The 19,401-nt window shown below is 51.6% G+C and overlaps 1 protein-coding gene across 1 annotated transcript; it reads right to left on the bottom strand.

Moving 5' to 3' along the window:
* Positions 1 to 13,503: 13,503 nt before the first annotated feature.
* On the bottom strand, positions 13,504 to 19,374 carry TEX52 (testis expressed 52). Its single transcript, XM_019960157.2, has 3 exons — positions 19,232 to 19,374; positions 17,435 to 17,985; positions 13,504 to 16,377 (listed from the first exon to the last, which is right to left on the bottom strand). Exons 1-3 carry the CDS (start codon positions 19,301 to 19,303, stop codon positions 16,092 to 16,094), a joined length of 909 nt encoding a protein of 302 aa, XP_019815716.2. The 5' UTR covers positions 19,304 to 19,374; the 3' UTR covers positions 13,504 to 16,091.
* Positions 19,375 to 19,401: the final 27 nt, after the last annotated feature.

The following is a 19,401-nucleotide window of genomic DNA, read 5'->3' as shown; positions in this document are numbered from 1 at the left end:
GTCAGACACCAATTTCCAGAGCTTGCAGTAGAGGGAGTGGGGCTCCGGCTGGAAAAACCCAGCTCTGGAGGGGGTGGGGGGGAGTGGTGGTTGGCAGGGCTGCAGCTGGTAGGCTCTGCAGCATCTCTAACTCTGGGGTCCTGGCCGTAGTGGGCGGTGGAGGAGTGTGTGAATGTGTGCGTGCGTGTGTGGCTGAGGGGGTGAATGTGTGCTGTAAACTGTCAGGGTATCTGTGCCAGGTGGTTGGAAATGCAGCATGTGTCAGTGTGCAGGGGCAGGCGTGAGATGCAGGACAAATATCCCTGGGCATGTGTCTCCTGGGTTTCCCGGCCGTGCCCTCCACCTGGGGTTATCTGCAGCCCCAGGGTGGGGTGCGGGCCAACACCTGGGGTGCAGGTTCGGAACAGGGAGGTCCAGCATTACATTTGTCTCAACAGGGAGCCTCACCCCTTCTGGGTCTCAACCTTTCAGCATCCTTTGCTCCTTTACTCTGGGTCCTGGGTTCCAGGGTTGGCAAGAGCAGCTCTGAATCTTCCCACAAGTAGGGCCCCAGCTTCCCCTTCCCCTTTATGTAAGGCTCACTGAGTCTGGCTCTTTTTTTTTTTTTCTTTTTAATTTTGGCTGTGTTGGGTCTTAGTTGCAGCATGCATGATCTTAGCTGTGTCGTGTGGGATCTTTCATTGCGGCTCATGGACTCTCTAGTTGCGGAGTGAGGCCTTCAGTAGTTCCAGCCAGCGGGCTTAGTTGCTCTGTGGCATGTGGGATCTTAGTTCCCCGACCAGGGATTGAATCCACAACCCCCACACTGGAAGAGAGAGAGAGCCTTGGTGCTCAGTGGTGTCTGGCTCTTTGCAACCCCATAGACAGTAACCCCCCAGGCTCCTCTGTCCATGGGACTCTCCATGTAAGAAAACTAGAGTGGGTTGCCGTTTCCTCCTCCAGGGGATCTTCCCGACCCAGGGATGGAACTCGAGTCTTCCATACTGGCAGATGGATTCTTTACCGATGTGCCACCTGGGAAGCCTTCTACATTGCAAGGCAAATTCTTAACCACTGTACCACCCGGGAAATCCCCTAGCTGTTTTTAAAACAGTTATAATTCAAACATGCAGAAAGTTATAAGGCATAAACAATATCCTTTACTCCTCATCTCATTAAAAAAGAAAAAAAAAACTGCCACAAACATATGTGAAGCTCCCTGGGTGCCTCTGCTCCCCAGATGACATTTGCTCTGGCATCTGGGGCTTCTCCTTCCTCTCTTCAAGCACATAGGTATGTGTATATCCTAAGCAGTGTCATTTCACATTGTCTGACCCACTGTAGACATCCTTCTGCAATTTAAAAAAAATTTTTTTAGGTATGTGGGATCTTTACTCCCCCATTAGGGATTGAACCCACACCCTCTGCATTGGTAGCTCGGAGTCTTAGCCACTGGGCCGCTGGGGAAGTCCCAGTTTGCTCTTTCTTGCTTATTATTTTATTGGTGAGATTCATCCATGGGCTGCTGCTGCTGCTAAGTCACTTCAGTCGTGTCTGACTCTGTGAGACCCCATAGATGGCAGCCCACCAGGCTCCCCCGTTCCTGGGATTCTCCAGGCAAGAACACTGGAGTGGGTTGCCATTTCCTTCTCCAGTGCATGAAAGTGAAAAGTGAAAGTGAAGTCGCTCAGTCATGTCCGACTCTTAGCGACCCCATGGACTACAGCCTACCAGGCTCCTCCGTCCATGGGATTTTCCAGGCAAGAGTACTGGAGTAGGGTGCCATCGCCTTCTCCACACCCATGGGCTAATTCTCTTTAATTGCTGTATAGTATTTCTCTAGTGAATACATCACATTTAGGAAGTTTAGGTTATTTTTCATTTTTATAAACAAAGATGCTGTGAACATTTCTTGCACCTGTCTCTTGGGGTACACCTGTAAGCATTCCTGGGAGTGGGATTGCTGGGGCATCAGATATACATCTTGCCTCTTTTGACATGATGCCAAATTACCCTCCAAAGTGTTTGTACCAACCGGCACTCCATCAGCAGCAGATGGGGTTCCTTGGCTTCATTTCCTTGTCACCACTTGGTATCAGACTTTTCCTTTTTAATTTATTTGGCTGCCCCAGGTCTTAGTGGTGGCACTCAGGTTCTCTAGTTGCCATATGTGGGCTCTAGTTCCCTGATCAGGGATGGAGCCTGCACCCCCTGCACTGGGAGCACACAGTCTTGGCCACTGGGCCTCCAGGGAAGTCCATTCTCAGACTTTGTAGAGCCCTGATGCATCTGCCACCAGATTTTTCTCTCCAGCCTTTTGTCCCCACCATCATTGGCACGCCCTGGTCAAGGTTCTGCTGACTTGTGTAGGATACTCAAAGGGTGAGTCTTGACCTGGGCCCTGCTCCCTGGGGCTCGATCCCATCCAGGCAACACAGAGGCACATGCCCATTCAGACCAGGCAGACATTCCCCTGCCCCACTGTGGACCACGCCTCCTTGAGGCACTTTGCAACCACGACAATTACATTATGATCCCCATTTACAGATGAGATGTTAGGGGTTCAATTGTGTCCCCCCCAATCCATGTGTTAATGGCCCAACCTCTAGGGAGTTTCTCAGGTGGTGCTTGCTAGTGGTAAAGAACTTGTCTGCCAATGCAGGAGACATAAGAGACAGGTTTGATCCCTGGGTGGGGGAGATCCCCTGGAGGAGGGCACAGCAACACACTCCAGTATTCTTGCCTGGAGAATCCCATGGACAGAGGAGCTTGGTGGGCTACAGTCCATAGGATCGCAAAAAGTTGAACATGACTAAGTGACTTAAAATGCAGGCACGCACACAACCCCTAGGACCTCAGAATGTAACCTTATTTAGAGATAGGATCTTTATAGAGATAGTCAAGTTAAGATGAGGTCATGTGCTGCTGCTAAGTCTATTCAGTCGTGTCCGACTCTGTGCGACCACTGAGACAGCAGCCCACGAGGCTCCCCCGTCCCTGGGATTCTCCAGGCAAGAATACTGGAGTGGGTTGCCATTTCCTTCTCCAATGCATGAAAGCAAAAAGTGAAAGTGAAGTCGCTCAGTCGTGTCCGACTTAGCGACCCCATGGAGTGCAGCCTACCAGGCTCCTCCATCCATGGGATTTTCTAGGCAAGAGTACTGGAGTGGGGTGCCATTGCCTTCTCTGAGGCAAGTAGGTTTATCAGTACCATTTTTCTAAATCCCATGCATATGCATATATATGATACTCATTTTTCTCTTTCTGACCCAATTCACTCTGTATATCAGGTTCTAGGTTCATCCACATCACTACAACTGACTCAAATCCGTTACTTTTTATGGCTGAGTAATATTCCATTGTGTATATGGGTGTGTCCTTCTTTAGTCAGTCAATTCAGTCGCTCTATCTCGTCTGACTCTTTGTGACCCCATGGACTGCAGCACGCCAGGCTTCCCTGTCTTTCACTATCTCCCGGAGTTTGCTCAAACTCATGTCCATTGAGTCGGTGATGCCATCCAACCATCTCATCCTCTGTCGTCCCCTTCTCCTCCCACCTTCAATCTTTTCCAGCATCAGGGTCTTTTCTAGTGACTCAGTTCTTCGCATCAGGTGGCCAAAGTATTGGAGCTTCAGCTTCAGCATCATTCCTTCCATTGAATATTCAGGACCAATTTTCTTTAGGATTGTCTGGTTTGATTGCCTTGCAGTCCAAGGAACTCTCAAGAGTCTTCTCCAACACCACAGTTCAAAAGCATCAATTCTTCAGCGCTCAGCTCTCTTTATAGTCCAGCTGTTACATCCATACATGACTACTGGAAAAACCATAGCTTTGACTAAACTGACCTTTGTTGGCAAAGTAATGTTTCTGCTTTTTAATATGCTGTCTAGGTTGGTCATAGCTTTTCTTCCAGGGAGTAAGTGTCTTTTAATTTCACAGCTGCAGTCATCATCTGCAGTGATTTTGAAGCCCAAGAAAATAAAGTCTGTCACTGTTTCCACTGTTTCCCCATCTATTTGCCATGAAATGATGGGACCAGATGCCATGGTCTTAGTTTTCTGAATGTGGAGTTTTAAGCCAACTTTTTCACTCTTTCACTTTCATCAAGAGGCTCTTTAGTTCTTCTTCACTTTCTGACATGAGGGTGGTGGCATCTGTGTATCTGAGGTTATTGATATTTCTCCTGGCAATCTTGATTCAAGCTTGTGCTTCATTCAGCCCAGCATTTCACATGATGTACTCTGCATAGAAGTTTAATAAGCAAGATGAAAATATACCAGTCTGTTGTTCCATGTCCAGTTCTAACTGTTGCTTCTTGACATGCATACAGGTTTCTCAGGAGGCAAGTCAGGTGGTCTGGTATTCCAGTCTCTTTAAGAATTTCCCAGTTTGCTGTGATCCACACAGTCAAAGGCTTTGACGTAGTCAATAAAGCAGATGTTTTTCTGGGACTTTCTTGCTTTTTTAGTGATCCAACAGATGTTGGCAATTTGATCTCTGGTTCCTCTGCTTTTTCTAAATCCAGCTTGAACATCTGGAAGTTCACGGTTCATATACCGTTGAAGCCTAGCTTGGAGAATTTTGAGCATTACTTTGCTAGCGTGTGAGATGAGTGCACGGTAGTTTGAACATTCTTTGGCATTGCCTTTTTTTGGGATTGGAATGAAAACTGACCTTTCCCAATCCTGTGGCCACACAGGATTTTTGCCACACAGCAAATTTCCAAATTTGCTGGCATATTGAGTGCAGCACTTTAACAGCATCGTCTTTTAGGATTTGAAATAGCTCAAATAGTGTTCTTCTTCAAAGGAGAAATTTGGACCCCGCGAGATCTGCAGTTGGGAAGAATACCACGTGAGCATGAAGGCTGAGGGTGGGGTGGGGTGTGTCCAGACCAGAAAGGTCAGAGGTCACCAGCAAACCACCAGCAGCCGGGAGAGAGGCCTGGAGCAGATCCTGCCTCACTGCACTCAGGAGGCAACAGTCCTGCCCAGTCCTGCCCACACCTTGACCTTTGGCTTCCAGCTTCCCCGGGACAGCAGGACAACACATTTGTACTGTTGAAGCCACCCAGGTTTCAGGGCTTTGTTACGGCAGCCCCAGGAAGCGAGTACACCAAGACTCAGAAAACTTACTCAAGGTCAAGTTCTGAGGTCGGGGGCACAGCCAGGACTCAAAGCCTCCTGCCTGTCTCCCGAGTCCTGCTCGGTCCCTGCTGTGCCAAAGCCAAAGCACGAGGGAGACGGCGAGTGTGGACTGAAAACCAAATACTGGTGTGATTCCACTTACCCAGCTCAGCCCCCACATCCTGGCTTCCTGTGGCTTCAGTTTCAGTGGAATATTCCAGCTCCCTTCCACTCCCATGCCTGGATACCCACTACCCCCATATTAGCCGGGCACAGAGGTTGAAGAGGCTCCAGTGGCATGTACTGGGGTCTCTGGTTGTTACAGCGGGATTAACCGTGCACGTGGACTCTGTATATAAAGATGCCCGGCAGGCCCATGTTGACAGGTATCTCCCCCAACCTCATTCTCAGCCTTCCATTCCGTAGGTCTGAAAAGTCTTCAATGTCTTTCTTCAAGAGTCCTTTATTAATACATTCTTTGGAGGGGGGCCACAGTCAACGGTTAAGAATGAGGGGACCCTTGGGGGCTTAGCCATGTTGCCTCAGGCTGGGCTGACAGCCTAGATGGGTTTCCCAGCGTGTGTCTGCATCCCACAGGACCGTACAAGCTCCTGTGGTGTAGAAGGGGGATTTGGTGGGGCGCGGGGGGGACTTCCCTGGTCATCTGTAGCTAAGACTCTGAGCTCCCAAGGGTTGGGGCCCAGGTTTGATCCCTGATCAGGGAACTAGATCCCACATGCCACAACTAAGAATTCTCATGCCTCAACTAAGACCTGGCACAGCCAAATAGATAAATATTTTTAGAAAATAGAGAAGAAGATGGGGGACTTGGGCGTTTGAAGTTTGGATGGGGAGAGGTTGGGGACAGTGTCACCTCTTTCCCAGTGGATCTGACGAGGCCTGGGAACCAGTCGTGCTCAGGAAATACCATTCTCTGGAATGTGGCTGCAGAAGGGGTCCAGCTGGTCCCTGTTTCTGTGGCTTAAATTAATATTGGCTCTCTCACTGTCTCATGGTCCCACAGGCTCGGGGGTAAGGAGACTCTTGCTTTTTGCATCCCTTGGCTTCTTCCTTTGTAAATTTGTCCCTTGCCCCACGTTGCTGAAGCTGAAGAACTCTGGCCACCTAATGCGAAGAACTGACTCATTGGAAAAGCCTCTGATGCTGGGAAAGGTTGAGGGCAAGAGGACAAGAGAAGGGGACGACAGAGGCTGAGATGGTTGGATGGCATCACTGACTCAATGAACATGAGTTTGAACAAACTCCAGGAGACAGTGAAGGACAGGGGAGCCTGGTGTGCCACAGTCCATGGCGCCGCAAAGAACTGGACACGGCTGAGCGACTGAACAGCAACACTGTGTGTTAGACACTGAGCGAGACCCTGGGGGCACAGTGGTGAGCCAGATGGAGCCCTGCTTCCATACAGCTCACATCCTGATGAGGAAGGCAGACTATAGACAACTGCATGGATGATGCCGGGGAGGGCTGGGTGCTGGAGGATACACCAGGGCAGAGGAGACGGAGGGATGAGCGTGGGGCAAATGACATTGTGTGGAGATGAGCACAGGGGAGGGGGCAGGCCGTAAGGTACCTGGCGGAGGTGCTGCAGCCGGGGGTAACATGGGCCAGACTGGCCTGGGCTGATGCTCCCACACCACACCCTAGGTGCGGTAGACCTCCAACCCCTCTGCCCGGGCTGGTGCCCCCATCTGGTGACCAGTCACTCACACCAGCAAGATGTGGAGAGATCAACCAGGAGGCCAGCACGGAAAATTTCCTCACTCTCCCAAGTGGTGCCTTTGTCTTTTTAATTAACTGGAGAAAAATTACTTTATAATGTTGTGTTAGTTTCTGCTGTACAACACAGTGAATCAGCCATAAGTCTACATCTATCCCTCTTTTCTGGATTTCCTTCCCAAGTAGATCACCGCAGAGCACTGAGCTCCCTGTGCTGTACTCAGTTCTCATTAGCTATCTGTTTTATACATGATATATCAACAGTGTGTATATGTCAATCCCAACCTCCCAATTCTCCTGGGCAGTGTTAACCCACAGGGGTCAACAAGTCACTGACCCTGGACCTGACAGACCCTCGGGGTCAGGGTTCCCTCTACCGAAAGGGCACACAAAGCCCTGCCCAGCGGGTTCTCAGAACTGCGGATGGTGATAGATCGTGTGTTTCTGGCAACAAGGAAGGCTGAGAGGCGCTAGGAGGTACTGCTCTCTGGGCCTTCACCCCCACAGATTCTCAGGACTTCTGGAGAGCTTTCTGCCTGCAGGTAAAACCAGATACACCTTGTCTCTCCATGGGGTGTCAGTCATTAGTGATCTGAGACTTGTGCTGACTGATGCATGGCCACTGGCCACACATGGTTACCGAGCAGCGGCGACAGGACCAGTCTGAACTGAGACACACTGTAAGGATAAAATTCGTGCTGGGTGTTGAAGACAATACCAAAAACAAAGTGAACTATCTCATTAATAGAAATTATCTCATTTTAAGAATGTAAATTACATTACTTTTTAAACAAATATTTTTTTGATATGGACCATTTTAAAAGTTCTATTGAATTTGTTACAACATTGCTTCTGTTACACATCTTGATTTTTTGGCCACAGGGCAGGTGGGATTTTAATTCCTTGACCAGGGATTAAACCCACTCCCTCTGCATTGGCAGGTGAAGTCTTAACTACGGGCCCACCGGGGAAGTCCCTACATTACTTTTCTATTGATGGTATTTTGGATCTGTTGGGTTCAATAAAATATGTTATAGAAATTAACGTCCCTTGTTTCTTTTTTCTTTTCAAATATGGCAGCTAAGAAATTTAAAGTTGTATATGTGGCTCCTTTATATTTCTGCAAGACATCACAGGTTTAAAGAGATTCACAACTTGTTTCCTGGAACCTGGCAAAATCCACTCCAGCCTTTCTTCACCTTATCAGAAAGCTCTTGTGTCGAATCTAAATCCCTGTGAAGGGAGTGTCCGATTCTTTATGATCCCATGGACTGTAGCCCACCAGGCTCCTCCATTCGTGGGATTTTCCAGGCAAGAATACTGGAGTGGGTTGCCATTTCCTTCTCCGTGAGATCTGCTTGACCCAGGATCGACCCCGAGTCTCTATCGTCTCCTGCACTGGCATTGGTAGGTAGGTTCTTTACTACTAGCATCATCTGTGCTGTACTTAGTCACTCAGTCATGTCCGTCTCTTTGAGACCCCATGGACTGTAGCCCGCCAGAGTCCTCCATTTGTGGGATTCTCCAGGCAAGAATCCTGGATGCAATTGTCACTTCCTTTTCCAGGGGATTTTCCCGACCCAGGGATTGAACCCAGGTCTCCCACATTGTGGGCAGACTCTTTATCGTCTGAGCCACCTGGGAATCCCTGTAGCTGTTTTCAAAATCCCCACTCTCTTGTCCAAGCCTCGGTAGACATGGAGATGAACTGGTTCCCACCTTCCTTGTGATAACCTTTGATGTCTTTAAATATCTTTACACAGTTTCTTTTTAAGAAGAATCTGAGTAGTGCTGTTTCTTATCGTGGAGGTTAGAGATGGAGGTGGGGGAGAGTCCATCTAGCATTGTGAAGTCATCTAGTCAAACGCCCTGCCACATAAGGAAATTCCCAGGACATCCTCCTTAGAATGGTTATTCAGAGCTGGACAAACAGCTCCCTCGGGTCTGTGGAGGGTGAGGGCAGCCAGGTCTATTTCAGGCTTTCTCCTCCGGCCCTATCAGATCTGCTCAAGGCAGGCATGACGCTTTTTCCAGAATTCTCCTGTCCAGCAAGGGTCCCAGGAGGCTGGGCCAGTTTTGAAATTTTTCTTCTACCTCCTGGAGATCAAACCAGTCAGTCCTAAAGGAAATCAGCCCTGAACATTCATTGGAAGGATTGATGCTGAGGCTGAAGCTCTAATACCTTGGCCACCTAATGTGAAAAGCCAACTCATTGGAAAAGATCCTGATGCTGGGAAAGACTGAGGGCAAGAAGAGAAGGCAGAGGCAGAGGATGAGATGGTTAGACAGTATCACCGACTCAGTGGACATAAGTCTGAAAAAATTCCTGGAGATAGTGAAGGACAAAGCCAGTCTATGGGGTGGCAAAGAGTTGGACATGACTGAGTGGCTAAATAACAACAATTTTCACCCCCAAAAGGGAGATATTCCAAAGGCTACCAGTCTAGGAACACTATTTACACTTCAGGCTAAGATACTTTCCTCGTGTTTCCTAGATGACAAAAAACAAGGTGTTAGGAGTTCCCTGGTGGCCCACTGGCTAGAATTCTGGGCTTCCACTGCCGAAGCCTGGGTTCAGTCCCTGGTCAGGGAATGGAGATCTCGTTAGCCTCGCAGGGCAAACAAAAAAACAAAACATAGCAATAAGAAAGACAACAAGAACAAGGCACAGAAAGGCAGAGCGCTCGTCTCCACTGATGAAGGCAGACTGAGCACGGGATGTGGGACTCAGATAAACTTGGTCATGTCTCCCAGCTCACTCACTAGCTGGGTGACTTTGGGTGAAGCGCTTCATCTTTCGCAATCACGTCCTCATCTGTAAAACTGAGCTAACGTGTCATCTGCAGAACGGCTGTGAAGTTTGAGTGAGAGGCATTACAGCAAACTGGCTAAGAGGGTTTGGAGGCCCGGGTTTACTTGTCTCTAAAATGAGGACCCTGTGGGTCCTTCCTCATCGTGTTGGGAGGGTGATGTGGGCTGGTTCATGGAAAGCTTGCAACTCCCTGTCCAACACACAGAGTCCTGGGTACCCACCTGCTGCTGTTTGGGAGGTGACGTTCATCTTCACGTGAGCACTCCTGTACACACACACACACACACACACACGCATACAGGCTCTGACCTAGAGGTTTCTCCCCTCTGCTCTCATAGCACAGCTGGGTCAAGCATCTCTTACCTTATTTCTCACACTATTTAAAATTGTTTGCTTGTCCGTCTTCCCACCAGATATTAGCCTTTATAAGGGCAGAGTCTTGTTCTTTTTTTGGTCCCTTCTCTCTCCCTATTGTCCTTGCTGCCCCACCCCACCCCCACCCAACCCCAAGTCCTTTGCTTGCCTTTTATCTATGGGAAACTTTAGTCAAAAATAAGTTTAACCAGAGGAATGAGAAATGTGGAAACAAAGGAAAACAGTCAAAGGAGACTAATGAATAATAATGTAGTCATTAAACATAGTCAGGGACCTCTAGTTCCTTCTCAAGAGCTGTGGATAATATTCTGAGCTATATCCTATGAGCTGCTTAATAGATACTGAAACCCCAGGTGGAAGAAGTTAATTACATGACAACCAGATTGCACCCATGATTTGAGTTGCCACAATTCTGAGAACTGGCCTCAAAGAAATGGAAACAAACCGACTCGGGAACTGAAGCTTAACTGTACTGAAAACAATCAAGATGACGCCAGTCAGACCACTGAGGACCAATTTCAAGATGATGGTCAAAGCTGACTGTGTTGTTTCTGCATGGACCCCCCTCCCTCTGTCTATAAAAGCTCTTGCCCCACTGATTGCTAGTGGTTGGGGGAGCAGGCCTTTGGACAAACTTCCATTCTCCCAACTCTGCCCCCTAGTTGCAGGCATCTGAAATGAAGCAAACCTTCCTTTCCATCAGCCTGGCCTGTTTACTGGCTTTTGAGCGGCAAGTAGCTGGACCCTACACACCTTCCAGTAACATTTTTACAGACGGTCTGCCAACTGAATTGTCTGGCAGGACTCCAGGACCCAGGAGGAACTGTGCTACTCTTACCAAGGACTCAGGTGCTGGGACACCAGCTTGCTGAGCATCCCACCCACTCTTTCCAGTTGCAGAATCTGCTGATGGCTATTGGCAGTCACTCCAGACCCCCTTTCCCTGGCACCATGGGACTCATTTGCCAGACCCTCTAACTGCCCCTCTCCCTGGGCTCTGCACTCCAATCTTGATCCTGTAAGTGCCCTCAAGGAATCTGGCAAAGATGTCCACCTCCCCTTGAACATCTTGGACATCACGTGCCTGATGGGGGTGAAAAGGGGGCTTGGAATCCTGCTTTGCCTTCCCTCTGGCTTCAGCCCGTCTCCCCCCAGCCCCACGTGCCCGTCTTGTGTTTAACGACTTCCTTTCCTGCTTCCGTTTCCCTCCAATTCCTCTTTCTCCTCGCCTAAGCTTTGGACCTGCCCGGGGTGGCAGGTGTCGCTCTAGTGATACTCCTGCTAAAGAAGCCACTGGTTACTGCCCAGGGAGCCTGTCGCGTTGTCTCGTGGCAGTGCTCAGTGGTCGTCCAGGGAAAGCGATGCTGGGCAAGGGGAAACCACGTGTCCTGATTCTGCCTTGGAGTCTGTACTATATTGGGATGCAGCAGCTTTCTTCCAGGGGGGCCTTTGGGAAGGTGCAGAGTATGTGTTGCTCGAGATTCCCCTGAGATGGGCGAGTCTATGAAGAGCCACGGAAACCACTAGACATAATGACAAGCAGGCTATAGCAATGAGTTATCCCAGGTAATGAGAAGAGAAAGTGGTGTGGTTCAGGGGACAGCCTGAACCAGGAGAGGCTTGGAGGTGGACGACACGCAGGACGGTGAAGGGCTTGAGCAAGCAGGTCATCGGAGGATGGAGACGGGAGGCCAGTGCATCTCGGGAGGCCAGGAGTGGGTCTGAGCAGCCTGGGCAGAGGATGGTGGCTCTGACTTGGCAGCCCAGAGCAGCCGTGGGGCATTCTGAGGCATGGCAATGACAGGGGTCAGCTCTGCAGCCAGGCGGTGGAGATGAAGACTGAAGATCACGGCTGGCTGCCCTGAGACTCCCCAAGGGGCCCTCAGCTCCCCAGCTTCCAGCCTCACAGGCTCCAGCCCTGCTTCATGCCCCAGCCGCCCACTTATGAGCCAGAACCCGGCCGAAGGAGAGGGAGGCTGCGGAGGGAGGGAGGACCCAGGAGTGGCTCTGAGCCTCTGTGCTGGGATCCATTCGTGTCCTGAAGCTGGTGGCACCCAGCAGAGCACAGGGTGTCCTGGGGAGGGGTGCAGGATGACGGCGGGCAGGTTCCAACCCTGCCTCTCTCTTGGATCTGAGAGAGGAGGTCCTTAAGGTGGGCCCAGGCACCAGGGGCATCACCCCCAGAGGCTTTGGAGAACTCCACATCTGTGAGTGGATGTGGGAGGGCCGGGGTAGGGGTGATGCCTGTGATGTGGGCTGGTTGGGCTCAGGATGGCTTTGAAGAATCCTTAGAACCAGGAGGACCTGTGGAGCCCCATGGCCCAGTGGGATTCAGGAATTCCAGAAGCCTGGCCTCTGCATCTCTGACTTGTGACGGACCAGATGGCCCGACAGCGCCACCTGCAGGAAGGAGGCCGCTATTCAGAGAGCAGAGCAGGAGGGTGGAGGCTGGAGTGGAGGTCCCGAGGGAGGCCGGCAGCCTGCCTTCGGAAAAGGGGGTTGGGTCTGTAAGGCAGGCATCTGTGAAACGCTCCTTATGCCTCTGCTCCTCGGGCTTCAGCTTCTGGCCAGAGAGGATGAGGTTTTCTCCTCTCTCCCATCCCCCTAAAACTTCACATTAACCCTCTAAGTGTCCCCTGGGCTTCTCTTGCTGGGGTGACAAAACTCAGGCCTGATGGGCAAGTGGCCCAAGAAGCAGGATGACCGCAGGGCCCTGGAGCCCAGGGTGCACCAGGAGGGCAGGGACCACCTGACTGTGTGGCTTGGAGCCAGTCACCTCTCCCTGGGCCTCAGCTTACCATCCAAACCCTTGTTTCCCAGAGCCTGACCTCCTCTGACATGTCGGGATCAAAGGCAAGGAAGGGGCCTCCTCTTCCAGCTCCCATTCCTAATCCAGAGCGAGGAGAACAGGCCCATCCCTGAACCCCACACTGCCCTGCAGCCTTCACCCCCTGGCTCCGGGCCTCCCCACCGACCCCACACCATTGGGGGAGGGCGGCCAGGAGAAGCACCGTGGTGTAGAATTGTCGATTTGGATCTGGAAGGAACTTTGGAAATGCTCTATATTCTTTTTAACTGAGATGACTTTCACATGACATGGACCATCTTAAAGTTTATCATCCAGAGGCATCTCATTCATTTGTCTTGTGTAGCCAGCATGTCTGTGTAGTTCCAAAACATTCTCATCCTCCGAGAGAAAACCCCACACCTCCGTGAAGCACTCAGCACCCTCCCCAGCACCTAGCCCCATTGATTCATCTTTGTCTGTAAGGAACTGCCTATTCTGGACACTTTCTAGAAATTGAATTGAATGGTATGCTCCCATTTGTGCCTGGCGTCTCCCGCTCAGTGTTGAAAGTTCATCCACACTGCTGCCTGTGTCAGTGCTTGATGCCTTAGACTGAATCATCTTCCACTCTTTTATTTCTCTGATTCTATAGATAATGATTGACAGTTGCAGGTATAGAGGTCACTTTGCAGGTTTGCCACTTGTTTCTTTTATTTATTCCACTTATTTCTTTAATCTATTTTTAAAAGTTATTTATTTATATTTATTTTTGGCTGTGCCGGGTTTTCGTTGCTGCGTGGTTCCCTCTAGTTGTGGTGAGTGGGGGTTACTCCCTAGTTGCAGCGTGCTGGCTTCTCGTTACAGTGGCTTCTCTCATTGCAGAACACAGGCTCTAGGGCCTATAGGCGTCTGTATGTGGCACGGGGGCTTTAGTGGTTGCAGGTCCCGGGCTCTAGAGCACAGGCTCAATGATTGTGGCACACAAGCGTAGTTGCTCTGAGACATGTGGGATCTTCCCGGACCAGGGATCAAACCTGTGTCTCCTGCCTTGACAGGCAGATTCTTAACCACTGAGTCACCAGGGAAGCCCTATTCCACTTATTTTTGCCCTAGTGGTTCCCACTGTGCGGAGAAGGAAGCTGAGAGCCCAGGGGGAACAAGGACCCTGTCAGAGGGTGCTCGTCTGGTGAGCGGCTAGACCAGGGCTGGAACCCTGGTGATATTTGATTCCCAGGTGCCTCCTGATTCCCACGGGCTCAAGACAAGTGGGCAAAGAGGGCAGGGGGCAGAGAAGCCTAGAGAAACCAGCTGGGGAAGGTCACTGACGTGGGGGTATGACATGGGCGAGGGGAGGGGAGGTGGGCCCCTGCTGCAGCTTCTCCCTCTCCAGCCCCTCCTGCCCACTTTCCACCCAGCCGGTCAGCACCCTTCTGACCCATGCGCTTTGCCTGCCTCCGCTTGAGGTCCCTTGTCTCCACCTTCCTCCCCCCACCTCCAGTGTGAAAGCTGAGGCCCTGGGGTGAGCACGGGCCCTAAGGTGTGGCTCTGGGGCAACTGCTGCCACTTTTACCTTAAATCTCCACTTTGTTCCTGTCCTTCTGCCGAGGCCTGGTCAGCCTTCCTCAGACCCAATTCTCCCTCCTCCAGCACAGCCTTGGGCTGACCTCTACTCCCCCAAACTCTGTGTGGGACCCACAACCCAGCAGGGTGCCTTCCGGGCTCTGTCCAGACTTCACGTGGTCCAGGGAGGGCTGGAATAGAGGTTGTTTTTGCCTAAGAAGCTTCCTGTGTCCTGACCAATCCCAGTCTTGCTCCAAATGGGCTTTGAGAGTGGAGATAACTCATCATCCACATGCTCTCCCCACACCACACACATGTACACACACATACAGAGACACACAAGCACACATGGATACACACAGAGACACACACAACACACAAACACACAGAGATATACATACAGAGACACAGACACAGATATACACACAAAGACACACACAAACACACACAGATATACACACAGACACACACACACAGACACATAGACACACACAGACACAGACACACATGCAAACACACACAGACATACGCACACAGACACACACACACAGACACACACATAGACCACAGACACACACACAGGCATACACACACACAGACACAGACATATACACACAGACACAGACATATATAACAGACACACAGACACACATAGACATACACACACAGACACAGACACAGGCATACACACACACAGACAGAGACACACACACAGACACACAGACACAGTCACACACAGAAACACAGACACACACACAGACACACAGATATACACACAACACACAAACACACAGAGATATACATACAGAGACACAGACACAGATATACACACAAAGACACACACAAACACACACAGATATATACACAGACACACACACACAGACACATAGACACACACAGACACAGACACACATGCAAACACACACAGACATACGCACACAGACACACGCACACAGACACACACATAGACCACAGACACACACACAGGCATACACACACACAGACACAGACATATACACACAGACACAGACGTATATAACAGACACACAGACACACATAGACATACACACACAGACACACACACAGACATATACACACAAACACAGACACAGACACACAGATACATACACAGAGACACACACACAGAGACACACACAGACACATAGACACAGTCAAACACAGAAACACAGATACACAGACACACACACACATACACACGGACACAGACCACAGACACACACACAAAGACATACACACACACAGACAGAGACACACACACAGACACACAGACACAGTCACACACAGAAACACAGACACACACACAGACACACAGATACACACACAGACACATAGACACAGACATACACATATAGACACACACACACAGACACACACAGACACGTGGACACAGACATACAGACACACACACACAGGCACACACCGCTTCTCGCCAGGAACTGGATCCTCCTCTGCTCTCCCCAGTCCTCCCATCTGCCTTGAGTGGTCGCTCCAAGCAAGAGAGAACAGATTAGAATCTCAGTAGAGTCTCCAGAAGCTGGGGTACAGATGAAGCTGGGGAGGGTGGTGGAGAGGCTCTGTCTGCAGAAGCCTGAGTCCTCTGGCCGCTGAGACTTCCTGCTGAAGGTCCTCGGGTTGAGACACCACAGCTGGGGGCTCTGTGTGCCCACCATGGTGCCACACACCTGGAGGCGTCTACAGGTGTCCAGGTCTCCTTCTCACTGAGGTTCTGCCAGATCGGGCCCTGGAGGGACAGTGGAGGGGCAAGGCCACCCGGCTCTCCAGCAGGGTTTGGTAGTTCCTCACCAGGTCCTGGCTCAGAGGCGCGCTGGGCAGCAAGGCCAGCCTGGCCGCCCGCTCCCGGTAGTGAGGCAGCGGGTTCGGGCAGGGCCAGCTCCTGGCCAGATCATTGGGAAGAGGGTTGGGCATGAGCTGGAGGCCCCCAGGCTCATACCTTCCACCAGCTGAGAAGTGCCGGTACCTGTCGGGGGAAAGGTGCACAGAGGACAGAGGTCAAAAGGGAGACTCAGGGGACAGGGCTGGGGAGGTGATGTTGCCAGCCATCAGCCCATGGGGACCCCTTCCAGCCCTCTGCCCACCTAGACCCGGACCTAAGCCCGGTGGCCTGCACCCTGCGTGTATGTTTTGACGTGAGGCTGGTGACATCATGCTATGTGGTTGGTAGTCTTCCACCCTGTGGTCTGTAAGGGACTCATTCAGATTCTAGCTATTTTTTAAGCCCTCCCACCTCCTCCACCAATGCCATACTCCTTGTTCTCAACACCACAATTACAGAAGACCTTCCTGCTCTGACCCACCACCCTCTGGCCCTGGTCTGCAGACGTGCAGTGCTCAGTTCTGCCTTGGGAAATCCAATTTTCACACAACAGAGTTGAATTCAGGGCTTCTCTGGTGGCTCAGTGGTAAAGAACCTGCCTGCTAATGCAGGAGGTGTTAAGAGTTGAAGGTTTGATCCCTGGGTCAGGAAGATTCCTTGGAGAAGGGCATGGCAATCCACTCCAGTATTCTTGCCTGGAGAATCCCATGGACAGAGGAGCCTGGGGGACTACAGTTCATGGAGTCGCAAAGAGTCAGACATGACTGAACAACTAACACTTTCACTCTGCCTCTGGCTCTTTCTGTTGATAATTGACGTCCTCACGACATCCACTGTCTGTCTCACACTTTGGGTACTTGGAGGGTGTGGGCTGGCATTGAGAGCCGTCTTTCCACACGTGTGCAGCGGTACCTGCCTTTCGGAAGCTCCTGGAGGGCAGGGACTGAATGACATGTCTCTGTATCCCCAGGGCCTGGCAGGTGTACAGCACACAGCTGGATCCCCTAAACTCCCCTTAAGTCATCAAGCCCCTCCTGTGCTGTGGTTCCCTGGCCTCCACCCCTCCCCTCCAGCTATGTTCAGACAAGAGTGTGGTTTTCAGGACCACGGAGGAGGGAAGGTAAAGCATCAGAAAGAGGAATGGAAGAGGGAGGGGTCACCTGGACACAGGTGGGCTCCCTGACGAGGGAGCTCCTCTTACTTCTTGGAGGCCTTGGGGGGAAGGATGTTGCCGTGGGTGTCGAGTGGGGGCGTCCTCACTTCACTCCTCAGCTTGAGCTTCTCCACCTCTTGGAGTTCCTTCATCGTCCTGAAGATCACCTGTTTCCTCCTGTTCACATCCAGGAAGATTGGAGTACAGGAGATGAAGGTCAGCAAGCTGTTTTGACCCAGCCAGGAGGGAGGGGGCACAGGGGGCTCTGCCGGGGGCCGGTGGTGGGCCCTGGAGTCCGTCAGCCAGCGCCAGACGTTGCTGTCATAGGGCTTGTCGGGCCTGGAGGGGAAGGTGGCCGGCAGACGCCCGACGTCCAGCCAGGTGTGGAAGCCCCAGGTGTGCTGGGCGGTGTCCTTCCAGGGGCAGGTCAGTCGCTGGCGCACCTTGGCCTTCATCTCTGTGTAGGGTGGTGGCTTCAGGGCCAGCTGGTAGTAGGCTTGCTGGGTGAAGCCGGGCAGCTCCTTGGGCTCCCTGGGGAGGAGGAACTCACGTTGGGCCCACGTGCCGGGGGTCGGGAGGGTCTCATGGGCGTGGACCATCTGGGGAGAGACAAGGGAGTCTGGGTGCTCTGCCTCTCCTCCCCAGAGAAGACCAGCTGCCAGCCACCTCTGGACTCGGGTTCTCATTAGGACCTGGTGGCCTGGCCAGGGACTGTTTCTGCCAAGCCCTCGAAGTGTGTGGCCACTCTGTGTGATTCGCATGCAACCTCATCAGTCTTTCTCTTTCCATCTATCGGGTTTTGGCTTTGATTCCAGCCTCTTTCCTCAACTGACGTGTTCCCACTTCTCACTCGGCCTTCATCCCTCCTCTCATGCTGGGTCCCCAATTCCTGCCTGGGGTCTAAAGCTCCTCTCCAGAAAATGCTGCTTCCAAGACGAGTGTGGAAGGGAAATGGTTCTCCAGGGGATGGGCCAGGGCTTTTCTGTCCCGGCTCCTCCCCTCCCCAGCTTCTCTGTGACTGCTGCATTCCCCTCATTCCTCACTGAGATACAAGCAAGTGCAGGAAGCGTCAGATGGGGTTCCTCCCCTTTCTTCTCCTTTCCCCATGGAAATACACTAGGAAAGATGTACTTGACATGTTGCTAAACACTTATCCACGTCTCATGTAACCCTCACAGGCTTCCCACGTGGCTCAGATGGTAAGGAATCTGCCTGCAATACAGGAGACCCAGGTTCGATTGCTGTGTTGGGAAGATCCCCTGGAGAAGGAAAATGGCAACCTACTCCAGTATTCTTGCCTGGCGAATTCCATGGACAGAGGAGCCTGGCGGGCTACAGTCCATGGGGCTGAAGAGAGTTGGACACGACTGAGCAACTTTTACTTTCATGTAACTCTCACAGCCTTCGAGCAAGTGCTATTGTTCCATCTCAAAGATGCTAAAAGCAGGGCACAGGAGGATGAAGAACTCACCCGCAGCGCTGAGCAAGGATGGTGGAGTTGGGGCCCCAGGCTGTGCCGCTTGGGACCCCCATGCTTCCCCAAAATGCCTCTCCTTCCCACTGGCCCTGAGGACTTTTCTATTTCCAAAAACTCATCCATTTCTTGGGCCCAGTCCACTGAGTCAAGTCCACACCAGCACCCTGGGGGGAGGGCCTGAGAGGTCATGATCAGACATCTCCTCTCCTCTCCTCTGAGCCCCGTGTTCACAGGGTCACAGGATGAGGGTTCATGTGCCAGGAGCTCTGCTGCCCAGGGGAGAGCAAGGCCCATCCCAGGGTGGGGACAGCCCCTCACCCAGCGGGATGCAGAAGGCCGCTGCAGAGTATTGTGTTCCTGCCTCCTACCTTCAGGAAAGTTTCTCTCACTCGGGATGGGTTGTCTAGCCCTCCAGGTGGTCTTTGCAGATGGCCGGCCATTTTTCTGGGCTCCCCAGCAGCAGGGGCAGCTTTGTAGGGAAGACTTTCTTGGCAGCATTGTTTGCTGCTGGGGTTGCTATGGCGATACTTCCTGGGTG

The sequence above is a fragment of the Bos indicus genome, chromosome 5 (assembly GCF_029378745.1).
Source record: "Bos indicus isolate NIAB-ARS_2022 breed Sahiwal x Tharparkar chromosome 5, NIAB-ARS_B.indTharparkar_mat_pri_1.0, whole genome shotgun sequence".
In the NCBI taxonomy this organism is placed as follows: Eukaryota; Metazoa; Chordata; class Mammalia; order Artiodactyla; family Bovidae; genus Bos; species Bos indicus.
Note: the sequence above shows the minus strand (reverse complement) of the source record. Positions and strands in the feature narration are given on the sequence as shown.

What these genes read in the sequence shown, in the direction of transcription:
- TEX52 (XM_019960157.2), bottom strand. Translation starts at nt 19,303, where the DNA reads ATGGCCGGCCATCTGCAAAGACCACCTGGAGGGCTAGACAACCCATCC. An exon ending in TGAGAGAAACTTTCCTGAAG is followed by an intron (nt 17,986 to 19,231) that starts GTAGGAGGCAGG and finishes GTCTCTCCCCAG; the next exon opens with ATGGTCCACGCCCATGAGAC. An exon ending in CCCCCCAAGGCCTCCAAGAA is followed by an intron (nt 16,378 to 17,434) that starts GTAAGAGGAGCT and finishes TTCCCCCGACAG; the next exon opens with GTACCGGCACTTCTCAGCTG.